This window comes from Perca flavescens, chromosome 8, assembly GCF_004354835.1.
Source record: "Perca flavescens isolate YP-PL-M2 chromosome 8, PFLA_1.0, whole genome shotgun sequence".
Lineage (NCBI taxonomy): Eukaryota > Metazoa > Chordata > Actinopteri > Perciformes > Percidae > Perca > Perca flavescens.
In genome coordinates this window covers 19,345,024-19,362,202 of record NC_041338.1, presented here as the reverse complement: position 1 = coordinate 19,362,202, position 17,179 = coordinate 19,345,024, and the positions used below count along the sequence as shown (strand labels likewise).

The following is a 17,179-nucleotide window of genomic DNA, read 5'->3' as shown; positions in this document are numbered from 1 at the left end:
CAGGGGCCACAGACTGCCTGAATAATCAACACAAAAAGTTGGGAACTAAAGTAGAAGTGTAAGATTAAATAAGTCAAAGGTGTCTAAGAGACGATTATTGTGTTGTAAACTACAATCTACTATCCATCCGATCAACATTTATATTGCATTAAGACTTTCTCATTATGACACAGGAATTTCCACCCACACATATATCTTTCCACATACATCATCATCATTGCTAATATTAACGCCACTAGTGTGACTAAGAGACTAGAAATATGAGTGGAAGCCAGCTGATGCTTTGTAAGCTATATCTGATAGTTGAGGAAGTAAAACTCAAAAATCATTCATGGGTGGTGCTTTCATCATGCTTTAACTTTGTCACCAGGTCGATAAATCATTCATTCTTACATGAAAAAGCTCATGCTGACAGAAAGTAAGGGAGATTTGAGAATTGCAGCTTTTCAAGATCCTGAAATGTTAGATTACTAAAAAAAACACACAAAAAAAACAGTGGCCTATTGGATAGTTTTTACTATATTTTTTATTAAATCTGCAGATGTTTCCCATTGATATTTACAAAAGATGAAAAGCCCAATGAAACATCAGCTGTCACAGATTTTCTTTGATCTTTAGACCTGATGCCTCTAAGAGTTGCCCATGTACTTCTTATGACCAAAAGTCAAAAATCATTTTGCATTTCAAGTACAAATTTAACTAAACAGTGGTGCCAAGCTGCATAGTAAACAAATGAGGCGTTTGTAGTTTGATTGTACATTTAGCTGAAGAATTAACCCACAGTTTATGCAGTTTGGAGACTTAACTACATTGGACTAATGCAGATATAATCGTGTTACTGGAGCATATTCAGTGTGTGATAACAGGAACATGAGGAAGTGCTGAAGTCTTCTTTGGTTTGATACAAAAGTCTCTCTGTCGTTGGTGTGATACCTCAGGAATGTGATTGTTTTTTTCTGTTCAGGAAGAAGACATCAGAAGGTAGTTCATCTTTAACACAGTGTTAAATAACATGGGCAGAATCAAAGGCGGTAAAGATTTATGAGAACACAACGCATACTGTAAATTAAAGAAAATGTTGAATTATGAAATATGAATTCAGTCACACACCTCTCATTGGCCTTTTCCTTTTCTACTGAAGCAGTCAGTGTGATGTCTCGTCCTTTTAGTGTTGCATCTTGGGAGTTGTGTCCATCTGTGGCTGCAGGAGTGTTAACTGTATCACTACAAGGAAAGAAAACTATGAACACCAGTGGTGGACAGTAAAAAGTACATTTACTCAAGATCAGTACTTAAGTACAATTTGGAGATACTTGTACTTGAGTACTACTGAGTATTCCTATTTTAAAGTATTTTATATTTTACTTACAAAACATGTGGAGTTGTTGGACCAGTTTATAAAATATGATGCATTACTATGGGATTAAACAACCCAACCGTATAAGAAGCAGATAATATGATAATACTGTAATATAACACTAACAGAGACCATTCTGCCTAATGAGTACTTTTACTTTTGATACTTTATTCATTTTGTTGCTAATACTTTCATACTTTTACTTCAGTACAATTTGGAATGCAGGACATTTACTTGAATGGATTATTTTATTTCTTTGTACTTATCTCATTTGTAGATTACCCTTTTCCAATAAAACATATGGCACAAAAAGAATTTCCCAATGATCACTGACAATTGCTTTAAGTTTAATCCCCTTAACATTTACACTATATCACTACATTACAGCGATGATTTAATTTCTTACAGTAAATCAGATTCACGCTGGGTATGGTGCAGTAGAACTTGTACCTGAACTTGTAGTCTGAAGGGAGGCTCAGACCTAATCTGTAGTCTCTCCTGGTTCTGGAGATTTGCTTTTGAAGGTCCGTGACAGAGCAGCTGAGACCACTGAATATGTAGCCAACAAATAGCAGCTTCCCTCTGATGTACATCTATCACATCAACAAGACAAATTTGCATTACATGTGAGAAAATGGAATGCAAAAAAACTACATACACTGCAGTTTCATTGGATAAAAAGCATTAGTACATGTATTATTATTTAAATTATAGAGAAGTGTTTTGCACCACCATGTTGATTCTGTCCTTTCACAACATAAATTATCATGCAGATATTTTAGATTTCAACACAGAGGATCGTTTGCTGTGTGTATACAGTGTAATGTGAGAAAGATTTCTAAGTCTTCTGTTTGATTTATGGACTGAAGGAAGGATTTTCATCTTATAGCAAAAATCAGTGGAGCAGCTGTCATGACTATGAGTTAAAAATTAGATCACCCTTTTGTAATTAAGAAGCGCCATCCCTCACTGTTTGTCAGGCTTCAGTACTTTTATAATAAATGTCTGGGTTTCTTGGAAAGGACAGTGTCTTACTACAGTCCTGCTTGCCCCACCCCCTCCATGCAGCACTGCTGCCACCCAGTGGGAACCATGAAAACCTGCACTGAGCAGAGCCTGCAGCCTTTAGCCTAGCCTGCAGTGGGTTTACTGACCAAGACCATCCCAGGAGCAGCATTGTGCCGCTGCTGCAGCAGGATGTTCTTCACTCCACAGCTGGGCTTCCTTGTTGACATCTCATACCTCACCAAGCGAAATGAATCCATCTGGCACTAGATAAAAAAATTCAAAAAAACTGTTATTGAGTTTCCAGAAATACATAATGTCCAATATCCTGCTGACTGTAGTATGTCTTTCACTGACCCTTTGTTTTGCAGTCTGTGCATGTTTAAGTACACATTTAGTTACTTTCCGATTATGTAAACTCAATGCTATTTTAAGTACAGTGAAACAACAAACAAATGATGCACACACTGCAAATCAGGGACTGTAATAATGCCTGGCTGGGTATACATACAGCATATAACAGGTGACCAAAATAAGAGAAAAGTGATGCTTATTGTGTTTTTTTTTTATTTGTCTACCCCCTGTATGTAAGACTGCATTCACACCTGTGTACACGGCATGGTTCTGTTCGTGTTCCTCCTCCTGTAAAGATGCTCCAGCATGTCCAGGCCGAACACTGCATGTGTGTTGACGGGTTGGAGTGGCAGAGTAACACACACCACTAGGATCTGTTTACTGTGTGGAAGCTGGCCCATAATGAAGGCATCGTACTCCAGGTCCGTCACCACTGGCATCAGTGAAGCGCTGCAGCTGCACCGCCTGCGCCCCCCTTCCCCCTGCACGGCAGCTCTCAGCAGAGCAGGGCACACTGTGAGGGGGACGGAGGGGGTGAACAACGGCAGGGCTGGACAGCCGGTGGAAGCGGAGGGCTGCAAATCCGCACTGTTTGGAAGAATTACTGACCTGGCAGGGTGGGGTGATAGTGAAGCTGTGATTGTAAATATATTCATGCTCTTATAAACTGCAATAAATGTAGTTTTCTACACAATAACATTTGAACGTGTTTATGTGCCATAAGTAGGACTAGGTCTTACTCAAGTTGGATGTTGCCATACATTTTAAGGGGTCCTATCTGTGTGACACGGGGCTCCTCCTTTGTTTTTCGTGTCCTGGCAACATACAGGTCAAAACAATGAAATATTATACATTATTATAATACAGTATATATTACACAATGCAGTCTGTGCAAAGTCTAGCAGAGCTCAAGCACTTCCAGTACATTTTATTAATAAACAGTGTGTTTCTGTCACAAAATCAATCACTGGCTTCTGTTTAGGATGGATAGCTAGATAGCTAGATAGCTAGATAGATAGATAGATAGATAGATAGATGGATAGAAAGATAGATAGATTATGGTCCTATGGATTGGTGTACAGTGTGCACCTTGGCAGCTTGAAGTTGGAGTCCAGAGGTCTTTCTGCTGGTACTGATAGATGTCTGTGCAGCTCCTGTAACTCATTCCTGCCCTCCTCAGGCCGGACTGGGTCAGCATCTGCCCGCGCAGGTGGGTTCAGGGAGGGCAGAGCAGCTGACTGTACCTCTCTCCTCAGCCTGGTCCTCAGTGGGCCATCTGGCATCCGCTCCGTGTCAGTACACTTGATACCTGAAGGAGAGGAAGAGGTCACTCAGAAATGCACACAGACACGAGTGACATGAGTGACCGTGAACAAGATCCCGATGGAACTATTCAATAATGTTGAGTTTGCAGGATGATGTGATACTGTAACTTTTTGCTTCACTGAATCACTCTGAAACAACCTTACTGGCTTACTTTTATCTGCATTGCACACTTTAATAACTCATAATGTTCAGTACATCACACCCACCGGTTGCAGTTTGATCCCAGCTGGGACGCGTTAGCACACATTGCACATTTTAGAAAAGAGAAAGAGAAAGTTTACAGGTACGTACCGATGGCCACTCGATAATAATCCAGCCAGCCTCCCAGGGTTTTCCGGACTCTCTGCTGTAGCCTCTTCAGCTCCCTGCTAACATGCCCTCTTCTTCTCCATTGTGCTGACGGCTCCTCCAGCCCCTCCACCTCTCTGACCATCTGGAAGACGTCCCGGGAGCACACAGACACCTGCCATACATCATTACTTGCATGGTAGATTATGGTATAGAACAACAAAAGACATTTAGCGAGCTGTTCTATACAAAGTGACTCAGGGAAGATCATCTTCAAAGGTGGTGTTGTGACAGATTTCTTTTTCTTTTGATATGCAGTGTTTTGATATGCAGTGTTTTGAGTCCCTACTTATTTCATACTTTCACTGAAACATTGTGATATGGTGATAAAAAGTCTCTTACAGGTGTTAGCGTCAGGTTCCTCTTGCTCTCTAGGACCACAGCAAGGGACGTTGTCTTCCTCGCCAGCAGGAGGTCTCGAGCAAAATATGAGGCAAACTTTCCTTCAGTCTGCAAACAAGTCTGTCAATAAAGAGTCGATATTATAGAGCTGTGTTTATCATAAATCTAACACTTTTTTATTCCTAATTTTACTCTTAATCTCACCGTTTCCTGTGATTGGTTAATGTTCGACAGAGCAGTAAGAGGAAGTTGAACACTTTCGTTATCAAACCTGAAGCTGAGCATGGCAGAAGTGCCACTGAGCAGCCTCACAGAGATTACATCTGACAACTGTAGGAGACACACACATTTACAGGTTTCTTTAAAATGGAGACAATCGTTAACTCTTAAATTGTGATGAATTCATCCATGGGTATCTAATCTGCACGCTATAGACCTGTTATAAAACCTCTCTTGGTCCTGTCAGAGGCAGTTAGTGCTTGTTTATCAGTAGGTCATGCGTCATACCTCACATGTCCTGCTTTGTTTCCCCTAAATGTGACATTTCCCATATGCATATCTCACAATTATCTCACATGACAGGTTCTCTCCAGATTTTGAGTCCCTCTGACTACCCTTGTCACTGAATATATTTCTTGTCTGGAGATTACCTCTGGCCTGGTCTTTGTGCAACATGATCCTGACACTGTTTGTTTATTGCACAACGTGGACATAATTATTTTATAGAAGTAAACAGGTCATAGGTAGAAAAAGTTGTTGTAGTGTCAAAAGTCACAATTCTAGCACTGTTGCTGCACCTGTATAACAATCTTCTCCCTCAGAGTGTGGTCTGTGTGCCAGCTCCACTCCTTAGTTATGTTCCCATTATGGTCACATATGAATCCACCTTGCTGGTCCCACACGGCTGTAATGGCAGAGCTGAGGGAACATTTTACACATCATTAAAGCTGTCACACGGTTATAGAAAGGCTGTTTAAAGGCATCCAGCAATTTGCAGAATATCCTTTGTGGGAGTGAGATGAGAACATCGACAGCAATGTCATGTTAATGTGATTAAGGGTACTCCAGCTGTTCGGCACTTCCATCAAGTTGGGGGAATCACAAGAGACAGATGTTTTGTTTAAATTGTCAAAATCAAAGCAGCTGAGGCAGAGATATCATTTATTTTGTGTCCCTTATATGGGCCAAGCTCCAAAATCACAGAGCTAGTTTTGGAAAGCTCTCTCCAGAGCCACAGATGACATTATCATGCCAATATATTTACTTATTCTCAGTGGAGCACCCCTTTTACTTAGTCAGACATTCACACATATCAACTCACTTGAGAGGATGTGTCACAGCCCCGTGCCCGAATGCTGTGATAGTCGCCAGAATAACGGGACACTCACTGTCACTGAACACGTTGGTATAAAAGCCTCCACAGGGCAGACCTGAGTGGCTCTGGCATACTGCGATACAACCAGACGGGTAGCTGAGAGGGCAGGGTCAAAGATCAAAAGCTCAGCTCCAGTGACACGTTAGCCATATGCCATACACTGCATTCTTCTTGTACAACTACTAGAAATAAAATACTTATGAATAAACATGAGAGTAAGATACTATATGAACGAGGAGCTGTCGTTGATCCTGTAGTGTAGTTTCTGCCGTGCAGGATCCTGCTGCTTCACTTCTGGTATCTGGGGCATCCCATTGACGACAGTAACAGGCGGCGCCGTTCTCCTCGCTCTCCTGTCCTTCAGCTGTGCCTTTGCATCACCATAGTGACGGAGTGTGAGCGGTGTGTTCAGGTCCTGTTCAACTGTTAGCAGTTTTCTATGTAAAGATGAGGTAAATTTTCATGCTTAAATAACTGAGCTCTCTTTTAGCATTTATGAGTTACATTGCAAAATAAAACATTTACAAGTTTCAATAATGATGACCAAATGTATATTAGTTGATATTTTACTTATGTAGCTATAGTAAAAAACATCATTCCCCAAAACAGAGATTAACTTAACGGTGCAATATGTAATACCGACAGCTAACGTTTAAAATAGTTACTGCAGTCCACATTCAAAATACTGGAGAGAGTCGTCTCCTCCTGCCCCTCCTTCCAGACTCGAAGTTCACGGGGGTTGCCAGGTTGAGAACGTAGCGTCCCACAATGTCAATGTTAGCTAGCTAGATGCTAGTCTCGCATTGCCAGACATTAGCGACTCCACAGCGCAGTGGAGTGGCTAACGTTAGATGCTGGCTATGTTGACAGTCATAAAAGCCTGTACTCTCGCGGAACTCTGTACCTGACTGACAGCGACCCTTTATCGGCTTAAAATTAGCTAGCTACTGCACAACCGCTAAAAACACCGCGACCTTGTGCTCCTCTTTACACTCCTGACAGCCACACTTTCTCAGCTTCAAATTAGTCACCGTTTGTCGGCTTCGGCCGCTGAACGGGCTACAAGGTTGTTTTGCCAAAGTAAAATTGTTTCCATTATGAGGAAGTCAAACTTGCGGTTTCTGTCATAAGTATGTCACGGTGGCCCGGTGGTCTGGTCCTCTAGTAACGTTAGCAGTTAGCTAGCGTGTGTTAGCATGGCGGCGTTAGTCAGGACCAGTCTGGGTCACTTCACTATCTGTGACTCAATTTGTTTTTGTTGCTAGTAACTAACTCGAGTGAGTACTACTCTATATACTTTTATGCGAATACACGAATGTTGTAGGAAATGTTGTTGAGAAAATGTCAGAGGGTCATTGTCTGGTCAACTGCTGGTGTCACTAGATGGAAAGTCAGAGCATCACCAAAATCATTAGGATTCATCCTCTGGGTAAATCGATCCAGAAGTGAGATATTTCCCACTGGACCGACCAATCGACCGACATTACCATCCCTGATCCCTCTAGAAATGTTGGCACGTAACCCCTCATTTGACAAACATTTGCTGCAGTCTAAATGGAATAGCAAAGGGTAACGACATACTCAGGACTTCTTGCCACACGGAGTTGCTCAAGCACCCACTGACACAAACTGATCTGCCGAGGCTCATCACAGGAGGGCAGCTTTGGCTGGATGATCCAACCTGGACACAAATCACATCCAGCTGATCGAGGCAGCGGGACTACGGCAGTGAGACAGTCAACCACAGACACAGTGGCCTCCATTACATAATGCTTTATCTCCATGTCTTACCTGGATTACTGCAGCTGTTGGATGAGATGGAGAAACTGACGGTGGTGTAGTTGCGAGCTGTTGGGGAGAGAGATGGAGCTCAGTCAGTGGATCAACTGATGTCTTATATTTACCTTTTTAATGAATTTGTACGGATATTACTGGCCATATATCAGTCAACAGTGGCATCAGGGAACTTAATAATGTAACTCAAAAGCTGTAACTGATTAACAGACAGCAGTAGGCGTACATCTGTGCCCGCAGCTACCATGTTACCTTGTCCTGTCTGGTAAACTAATCCTCTCACTTCCACACGCTTGCAACCAAATCTGTCCTCACGTTCAGTCTTAAAAGGTCATGAGAAATTACTTAATGGGTTTTCACTTTCATCACTCTCATTGTTATTGTCTCATACCTATATTAAATGACATATATTTCAAATATAATGCCCTTAATCTAAATTTGACATGTGTACACACAACACTACCCTTTTCTAATAATGTATATTTTATAAATATATTTGTGCTGTAACTAAATGCTTAAATAATGGTTAATAAATATATTAGTAGCCTACTTTACTTTTTAAGCCATTTGTTAAATCTACTTTTGGGTTGCCAGGTTGGGGGGAAAAAAGAAAAAAAGATTTGGCTGATGTAATCTTGTAGCATAACTTGCTTTCTTTGTATTAAGAAACAGTTAACATTTAGCCTACGTTCATGGGTTATTATAGTGGAAGAACTCAATATTAATGAGGGAGATGTGATGACTTCTAAAGTGAGAGACACATGGCTTTTATTAATGACTTACTCACTTTATTATACAATCATAAACCACAAAGTCTGCAGCTGTTATTAAATCATAATAGGCTATTGATTTTGGCCCAGATGCTCCTGAGCTTTTTTCAGAAAGGTAAAAAGACAAAGCATGAGGAGGATAAACCTCAACCAGGTGGATTTCTTTTTTGACAAAGGTTTTCATTCTATTTCATCTTAAAGGCTTTATTAAATCATTTATAAACTATTAATCACTTATATAGGTTTACCCTTGTATGAGATATACAATGTAAGCCATTTTCCACCAAGAAAAAAAATGATAGTCCAAATCTACAGTATCTGAGGCAGGTTATTTATAGTAGCCTAGTCTCACAATTTTGACTCAGTGTGTCATACTTTTGACATACCATGAGTATATTTAGGTATTTGAATCAAGTTATTTTTCTTTTCCTGACATAAGTAGGCTTCAATAGAAAAGTCAGCCAGGGATTAATTTACCTCTATTGGAATTGTGTTTGCGCTTTTTCGTGCGTGGATTTGAGCTGAGTTGTGATTTTCCCACAGAGGGACCAACGTTTTCCACAACACCTGAGGTTCCCTCTCCTGCCTGCCTCGTGTCACTTCTGGCGGACAGCTGACTGGATCGAGCTTCACCCAACTTCAGGAAGCCTTTGGACTTTCCGTGTTTGCCAGTCTGTTCCGGACTTCTCAAATGCACCGAGCCCGCAGTCAGTTCCTTCCAGGAATAATTTAGAATATTTACAATCCCGTGAGGAATACGCCCCTCCTCAGTCCACTTATGTTGTGAAAGTAGGCGAGCCACTTCGTTTAATAACTGAGGGGCTGCTCGTTTGTATGCATCCATCGGATCGTGGTCCTTTATGTCGGGTGTAGCACCGCCAGCGGATGAGGTATCAGGTTTAACATCTCCACATGTATCCCCCGGCAGCCTCTGAGAGAGCTCATCACTCTTACCTTCCATGTTGTCATCTCGATTACTATGAGACAAATGAGAAAATGTTGTCTATTAGGCTAGTCGGACAAGGAAAATGTTAAAATAATGTGCAGCTATAAGGGAACTGAATTACCTTTGTATTGTATCTTCTGGCTTCGCTCCTTCATTTGCCAAATTGAAATACAAAATGTTGCTTTGCGCCCCTTTAATTCTGTTTCGTTTTGTCGGCTGCAGAGAGATAGGCTACGTTAGGCTAAGGTTAATGTCTGGATGTGTCTTTTAAACCACTGTCAGCTAGCTAAATGAATCATTAGCCCACCTGGTCAAAGAAATACAAAGGGCCAGTTCTGGGTTCCGTCAGCGCGACAGAAGAAGTCATTTCCTTTAAAAAGAAAAAGAAAAAAAACATCCACTTGAAATTCCTCTTAATATTCGCCACTCGCAGATAACACACAAACCTATCCCTTGCAACAAAATACCAACCAACCCAAGCTGTAGCGCTTTAAAATCCACCTTTCACTTCTGTAAATGTGCCTCTGTCCACTCAGTGTGCTGGCCTTGTTGCTTGGATACACAGTTCTACGCCCGTCTCCAAATACTCGCGATACGCACCATCATAACTATCGACCGGGCTCAAACTGAAAGGGTAGCCGGGACAATGCGAACAACAGAACATCATTTACAATAACGGATAGGGTGTTTTCCAGTGTGGACATCCTGGAGAAGTGACACATAGTGTTACTGAGGAGGAGCTGCAGTCACAGGTGCGCACAGTAACCTGAAACTCAGCAACAGACAAAGTGAAGATTCTAGCATGCAGTGCGGCTTAACAGGCCATTTATCAGGACGTGATGGTCACATAACTATAGCCTAAGCATTTCAGCCGCCACAGAACACACTGTGAATGTGTTGCTGTTTGTCCCATTTTCACCCACAGGAAACAACCTGACTGTGATAAATGAAAGTTTTCTCAGGACAAAGGAGGATCGTCTTCCTCTACTCGGGTCAAGTTGTTGCACAGAGATTGTCTAATAGCTCATTATTGGCTCAGCTTCCTCCAGCACACTTTTCTGCTTTGACCACTGGAGGCTCTCAGCAGCTTATGCGTCACTTCATCTCTTAGTCGCTGATCATGGCGGAGCTACAGCTACAGCATGAAGTGGAGCCTCAACTTCTCAATGGGGACGACTTGAACGAGGAGAGAGAAGATGGAGACGCCTCAGAATCAGTGAAGAAAAAGAGAAGAAAGAAGAAGAGGACTAAGACCACCGCACCAGGTAAGAGGCATCACTTTGCGGTTAGAGAAACGGTTGAGAAAATAGCGCAAAATTGTCTCCTCTAGTGCCACTCGATATAGAGTGCACGAGCATCCCATGTGCGGGACAGGAGACTTTTCAACCTGTCAGAGGGTATCCCTGTCCAGCTGTCCCAACTCTGAGCGGCTGCCGCTGGAGCCGAGGGCGCTCATATGGAAACGGGACAATCTCCGAAAATCGCAATTTACCATCAAAACTGATTGAAAGCTGTAGTTTGAAGATATGGGTGGAATAACATTTTTATTTTACTCAAGATTAAATATGTCCCATCCTATAAATCCCCCTAAGCTGCATGGAATTATGTAATGGAAGTAATTCACAATTTTAGTGCAATAAGATGACAACCACTCTAATGCAAAAAACCATGATGATAATTGCAACCTTACTGCCTCATAATATAAATATATATAAATATAAAAAATCCCAGAAAGCATGAGTTGTTGAACCTGCCATAAGTCAAGTGTGGTCCACACAGCTCTTTCTTTGAAGGGCTAAATGTCATAATGCTGCAAGGTACATGCCCTTGAGGATATGACTCCCAAAGGTATAGAAAGAAATTATTCACAGACCCTGCCAAGTTGAGATCGTAGTGGATGCACTTTCTTGAAATGACTCTGAACCACAAATAATTTACTCACTGTGTGTCTGTGTCTGTGTGTGTGTGTGTGCCCGTGTCCATGCATGTGCTTGCACGCCATCGGTGTACACGTGCATGTTCATCTGCACATGCATGCACGAGGGTGTGTGTGACTTTGCAGCAGGGACAAGTCAAGCTGAGAGGGATGGAGGTGTTGGTGATGTGACGAAACAGTTGGAGCAGCAAACACTGGAAGACAAAGAGAGGGAGGAGGATGGAGAAGAAGGTAACTCCTCACCACCACCATCATCATCATCTGCAGTGGGGATTGTGTTGAACTTTAAGCCCCTGAAAGTGCACCATGAAATTCAGCTGGTCATATCTGCAATGTGATATCTGATATTCAGTAGCACACTGGGAATTGTGCCCAAGCTCCTGTCGATATTTCTCACTTTACAAACTGTATTGAAGCTAATGATGCTTTCAACAGATGGGGATGAAGGAGAGAACTCAGCAGGAAAAAAAAAGAAGAAGAAGAAAAAGAAGAAAGGATGTAAGCCGTTTGGTTTTTCCCAGTGCAGCAAATGCATCTCTGCGACAGATTACTCTTTGGGAAGGACTGTTTGAATCAAATTCACATTTTCTCGATTCAGAATTTAAATTGAAACTGCAATTCACATCCCAGTGGCAGAATATTTATCGTCACAGAGGCACATTGCATTTTAAAGATGTACTTACTCTAAGAACCCTACAGCAAACTCTTTTCTGTGTTTGAATTTACTGCATCACTTTGACTCATTAGGTAAATACAACAAGTGCACAAAAGCAGGTTGACTTGGATAATTAGTGTCATGAGAGATACATAATGCAGGAGGTGTAGGACAAAATGCCACAGGACCTTAGATGTCAGGCAGACAGGACAAAATTAATGACATCATACTCAGTAATGCCAGTGTGGAGCGAGCAAACTTAAATTAAGTCCTCCTATAAAATGTCCTACATATATATCATTATAACCCACTTTATAATACAAGAGCTTTTATATTGCCAGAGATTTGTCTAGCAATATAATTCTATGTGTTTCTTTTACTCAAGGGTGTCTTGCTTAATTAGATCTGTAAGTCAAGAACGGTACTGTATTCTCTAGCTGGGTTAAAATGTTAATGTCATGAACAATGAGAGCATAACTTGTGTTTTCTTTTCTTTTTCCGGCTGCTTTCCTCTGCTTCTCCTTCTCACTATCTGGGCCACAGTGAAGGGACAGACTGACCCTCCCTCAATCCCTATTTGTGAGCTCTATCCCAGCGGAGACTTTCCAAAGGGAGAAGAGTGTGAATATCCACCATCGAAAGACGGGTGTGTGACCTCCACATCGTCCCTCACACTCAGCAGTAGTCTTCCACTGTGTAACATGCCTAGTTTTTATTTTTATATTTACGTCTCTCTGCTTTGCACTTATTCATATTTGGACAACATAATGAGGTGCAACGTTTAGTGTGTGGTTTAATTTCCTGTTAAGAAGCAAATTCCTTTTTTACAGATCTGAAAAGTATCAACATGGCTTTCACTTGTGCAGAGTTTGTATAAGAGTGTGTCATTTACTCATTACAAGTATTAGTATAATGAGAAAATAATGATTTCCTCCTCTCTGCGGTGTGCCTGTCCACCTCCCGCCAGGCGCAGCGCAGCGTGGCGGACCACCAGTGAAGAGAAGCGGGCGCTGGACAGGGCCAACGAGGAGATGTGGAGTGATTTCAGGCAAGCTGCTGAGGCACATCGGCAGGTCCGCTCGTATGTCAGGAGCTGGATCAAACCAGGGATGACCATGATTGACATTTGGTGAGATATGCACTGAAATATTGTCCCTGAGCCCCTTTTAATGGACTTTAATCTTGGCTGCTCATACCTGCCCGGGCTCATTTGAGACTGGAATTGATATGGTTTCAGCACTTCTTTGAGACAGTTGAAAAATGATTAAAGAAAAGCAGAACTGCTTTTGGTCGTTTCAACCTCTTCTGGATGCGTTATCTGCCCTGACAACCGTCTCATTGTTCCTGTCATCCATTGTCCCTTTGTGCTGCTTTCTGTTTCTGGCAGTGAGAAGCTGGAGGACTGCTCCAGGAGGCTCATCAAAGAAAACGGGCTGAAGGCAGGCCTGGCCTTCCCCACCGGCTGCTCCATCAACCACTGTGCTGCCCACTACACCCCAAACGCAGGTGACCCCACGGTGCTACGCTACGACGATGTCTGCAAAATTGACTTTGGAACGCACATCAACGGTAAGAGCTCGCTAATAACTTTTTCAGTGCTTCTGGAGTTCTGCTGTGCCATTTCACACTTGGCATTTATTATGACATGGTGAAATGATGATTACATTATAATTCTTATAAACAGTTCTCGTACGTTAATTAACTGCCTCTTTTTTTAGATTAATACATGCTTTATGTTTCTGCAAAATGATAACCACATAGAAAGTGTTGTGAATAACCAAACGTATTGGTCTTTCAGGTCGAATAATAGACTGTGCCTTCACCGTCACTTTCAATCCAAAGTATGACAGGCTACTGGAGGCTGTGAGAGATGCAACTAACACCGGCATTAAGGTAATACAGCTCTTCCCACACCCATACAGGGTGCTTCTTGAAATAATGCTTGAGATGATGATTGAGAATTGAGGTTTTTATTAGAATTATAAGGTATAAGTCGAACGCAAAAAAGTGAATTTAATATGCTGAATGTGCACAAATACAGGCACTCACAGGCATGAAGAACACTGAAAATATAATTTATATGTTTTAAAAATTTGTATAGTAGTACAAATAAATGACCTTAAATGTAAATACTTATACACATTGTGAGCAAGCCTTGTGGCTAATGAAAACAAAAAGAGGTACAATATACAGCTTATAAGAACTACAAAGTGTATTGATACTCAATTAATCAGGAGATAATAAAGTTGCAATGAATAATGAAATACAAAAGTTTCACTTGATTAGGTATTAGTTTTATGCTTCTAAGTACCTGAGGAGTTCAGGAACTTCAGGATTAATTAAAGCGGTCAGTATACAGATTCACATTCAAGGAACTAATCATTAGATACCAGTATAGCATAGCTACCTGTCAAGTAAAGTATCATGAGTTATTATATAGTCCTTAATTTAGAGTTATTCAGGAACTACTCTTTGTGTTGAGCAGTTTCTTTCTTATTTGCGTCTTGGTAACTACTCAGGTGTTTGTGTACTTTACTATTCAGTGTTTCTGCACTGCTTATAAATAAGGCACATTACTATCCAGTTTGTGTGTTAGCAATGTAATGACGTAGAGCATAAACACCTCTCTGTCCCAGTTTGCAGGAATTGACGTGCGCCTGTGTGATGTTGGTGAGACCATTCAGGAGGTCATGGAGTCTTACGAAGTGGAGATAGATGGGAAAACTTATCAAGGTAATATAAGGTTGTTTATCATATTTTCTTTCATACACGGGGTCAGCGCAGCTTCCTATTTATTTAACCTCTGTGTGGTTTTCTCTTTATAGTGAAGCCAATCAGGAATCTCAATGGCCACTCTATTGGACAGTACAGGATACACTCAGGGAAGACAGTCCCTATTGTTAAAGGCGGAGAAGCCACAAGGATGGAGGTTTGTGCAGCAGTGAATACTCACTTTCATCTGAGCCAAATGTGTATGTGACTAGATTCTGGAGCACAACAAACAACTCGACAGCCTTTTTTTACTTGAGTGTCTGAAATTAAACCTTTATTAGCTGCTTGACCTTGCATATAAATAAATCTTTTTTTTAATTCTTAAGTGTAAATGGAAGAACATGTGGCTGGTTAGGGTTACGACGGGGTGTGGAGAGGTGTTCCAATTCATTGCTTTAACAGCTTCTTAGTCACCCTCGTCCGCACTTTAATTACACCTTTAATGGAATTACCAGCCTCCTCTAAGCTAGCAACACGTTTTAAAACTCTAGCCTCTCATTTCATCGTAAGAGCACTGAATTGTGGGCATCCAGAGTTCATTTTAACAGGCTGGTACTTCACCAAGGAGAAACATGGCTTTGCCCTATCTTACATTTCAAGAGAATACACTGAGATCCACACCAGTCTCATACCCGCATAGCTGCAGTACACGACTGTATTTGGACAGAACTGAGCATTTTAATTGGCAAGATGCTGAGTCAAGCATTTTACCTGATGGTTCCAGGAGGGTTGGGGGGGGGGGGTTGCTGAGATGGCAGCTTTGCGTGTTGTATTTTTAGCTGAAGTGTGTTGGTGTAACAGGGCCATTACCCTCTTTGTGATCAGAGAGTGCACGGCTGGAATGGCAGCTGGGTGTGCCACAGGGCTGCTAGCACTTTGAATGATTATCAGGGAGGGAGGGTGTCGCAGTGTTATCAGCTAATACCACAGGGACTCCAACAACAGCCACGCGCTGATACAGACACAAAACGCCAATGAAACCCCGCCAATCAACTCGCACGAGGCACTGCTCCACAGAGGACACTACTGTCCTTAATAGACTTCACATGAATATGTCAGCTGCCTTCATCTTGAGGTTTTATTAAATTTACTCTCAGTCCCCCTGGAGTGTTTTTGTCCTTTCAGTAACATCATTCCCACTCAGCACTGCATAAAGGTGCATAGATAGCAATTCTACATTTTACATCAACAACCAAAGAAAGTGTTTTTGTCTTTTTTTGTTGCCTTTCAGGAAGGTGAAGCTTACGCCATTGAAACATTTGGCAGCACAGGAAGAGGTGCAGTCCACGATGACATGGAGTGCTCACATTACATGAAAAACTTCAATGTTGGACACGTGCCAATAAGGTTCTGCTGTTTTAATGCATCCCTGTATTACAATGCAAAATATTGATTCAGGAAAATTATTTATAGGTTGATTTGCAGCTCATCTTCTGTCTTTCAATCCATAATTCCAAAAATTGAAGTGTGTGAAGAGAGCGTCGTACCTGAAGGTTTGTCGACATCTTAAGTCAATCTAAAGTTTGTCTCACTATTGACTCTGTGTTGTTACTGTGCTACAGACTTCCAAGGGCTAAACATCTGCTGAATGTGATCAATGAGAACTTTGGCACTTTGGCATTCTGCCGCCGCTGGCTGGACCGCCTCGGCGAGAGCAAGTACCTGATGGCGTTGAAGAATCTGTGTGACCTTGGCATCATAGACCCGTACCCACCTCTCTGCGACATCAAGGGCAGCTACACCGCCCAGTACGAGCACACCATCCTACTCAGGCCCACCTACAAGGAGGTAGTGAGCCGGGGAGATGATTACTAAGCACGCGGCAAGACTCAAGGCGAACCAGGAGGAGCATGACAGCTCAAAGACAACAAACCTCTGCAGACTGATAGCAATTATGCAATATTTCTCTGACCTAAATTCCCACTGCTTTGAGTACCTTTAGGTAATTATTTTAGCAAGAGCAAAACAACTTGTGTCATAGCAGCAGCTTACTAGTATTTATTTTCCAAAGGATCAAGCCAATACACAAAGGGCATATCTTTAAGAAATGTAGTGTTGTCATTTTAGTCATATTTTGATGTGCTGCTTTTAGGAAATATGCAAAAGAAATATATGCAATAGTAACTTGCAAAAAAGGTTTTGGCGAACACCTCGCCTAAAAATGCTTTGCTTCATTGCGTTGTTAAGACCTTGTGAGGA

The 17,179-nt window shown here is 41.7% G+C and overlaps 2 protein-coding genes across 9 annotated transcripts; one reads left to right on the top strand and one right to left on the bottom strand.

Annotated features, from left to right (window-relative positions):
• Positions 1 to 508: 508 nt before the first annotated feature.
• Positions 509 to 10,404, bottom strand: LOC114559671 (uncharacterized protein C3orf20). 7 transcript variants are annotated; one of them, XM_028584470.1, is made up of 19 exons: positions 10,093 to 10,403; positions 9,925 to 9,987; positions 9,739 to 9,833; positions 9,149 to 9,648; positions 7,899 to 7,955; positions 7,689 to 7,788; positions 6,332 to 6,544; positions 6,054 to 6,203; positions 5,530 to 5,650; positions 4,937 to 5,062; positions 4,733 to 4,852; positions 4,334 to 4,505; positions 3,806 to 4,025; positions 3,457 to 3,531; positions 2,968 to 3,325; positions 2,512 to 2,628; positions 1,808 to 1,950; positions 1,111 to 1,224; positions 509 to 956 (listed from the first exon to the last, which is right to left on the bottom strand). In XM_028584470.1, the coding sequence occupies exons 2-19, from the start codon at positions 9,982 to 9,984 to the stop codon at positions 935 to 937; spliced, it is 2,763 nt and encodes a 920-aa protein (XP_028440271.1). In that variant the 5' UTR covers positions 9,985 to 9,987; positions 10,093 to 10,403; the 3' UTR covers positions 509 to 934. The 7 variants fall into 7 exon arrangements, with proteins under 7 accessions (XP_028440271.1, XP_028440272.1, XP_028440273.1 ...); XM_028584471.1 differs by having other exon boundaries at positions 10,119 to 10,403; XM_028584472.1 differs by having other exon boundaries at positions 4,334 to 4,475; positions 9,925 to 10,404.
• Positions 9,231 to 17,076, top strand: LOC114559674 (methionine aminopeptidase 2). 2 transcript variants are annotated; one of them, XM_028584478.1, is made up of 12 exons: positions 9,231 to 10,369; positions 10,543 to 10,882; positions 11,680 to 11,784; positions 11,989 to 12,051; positions 12,752 to 12,854; positions 13,176 to 13,337; positions 13,596 to 13,777; positions 14,007 to 14,101; positions 14,845 to 14,941; positions 15,034 to 15,137; positions 16,212 to 16,327; positions 16,543 to 17,076. In XM_028584478.1, exons 2-12 carry the CDS (start codon positions 10,738 to 10,740, stop codon positions 16,793 to 16,795), a joined length of 1,425 nt encoding a protein of 474 aa, XP_028440279.1. In that variant the 5' UTR covers positions 9,231 to 10,369; positions 10,543 to 10,737; the 3' UTR covers positions 16,796 to 17,076. The 2 variants fall into 2 exon arrangements, with proteins under 2 accessions (XP_028440279.1, XP_028440280.1); XM_028584479.1 differs by having other exon boundaries at positions 9,231 to 10,882; positions 11,683 to 11,784.
• The last annotated feature ends 103 nt before the right edge of the window (positions 17,077 to 17,179 follow it).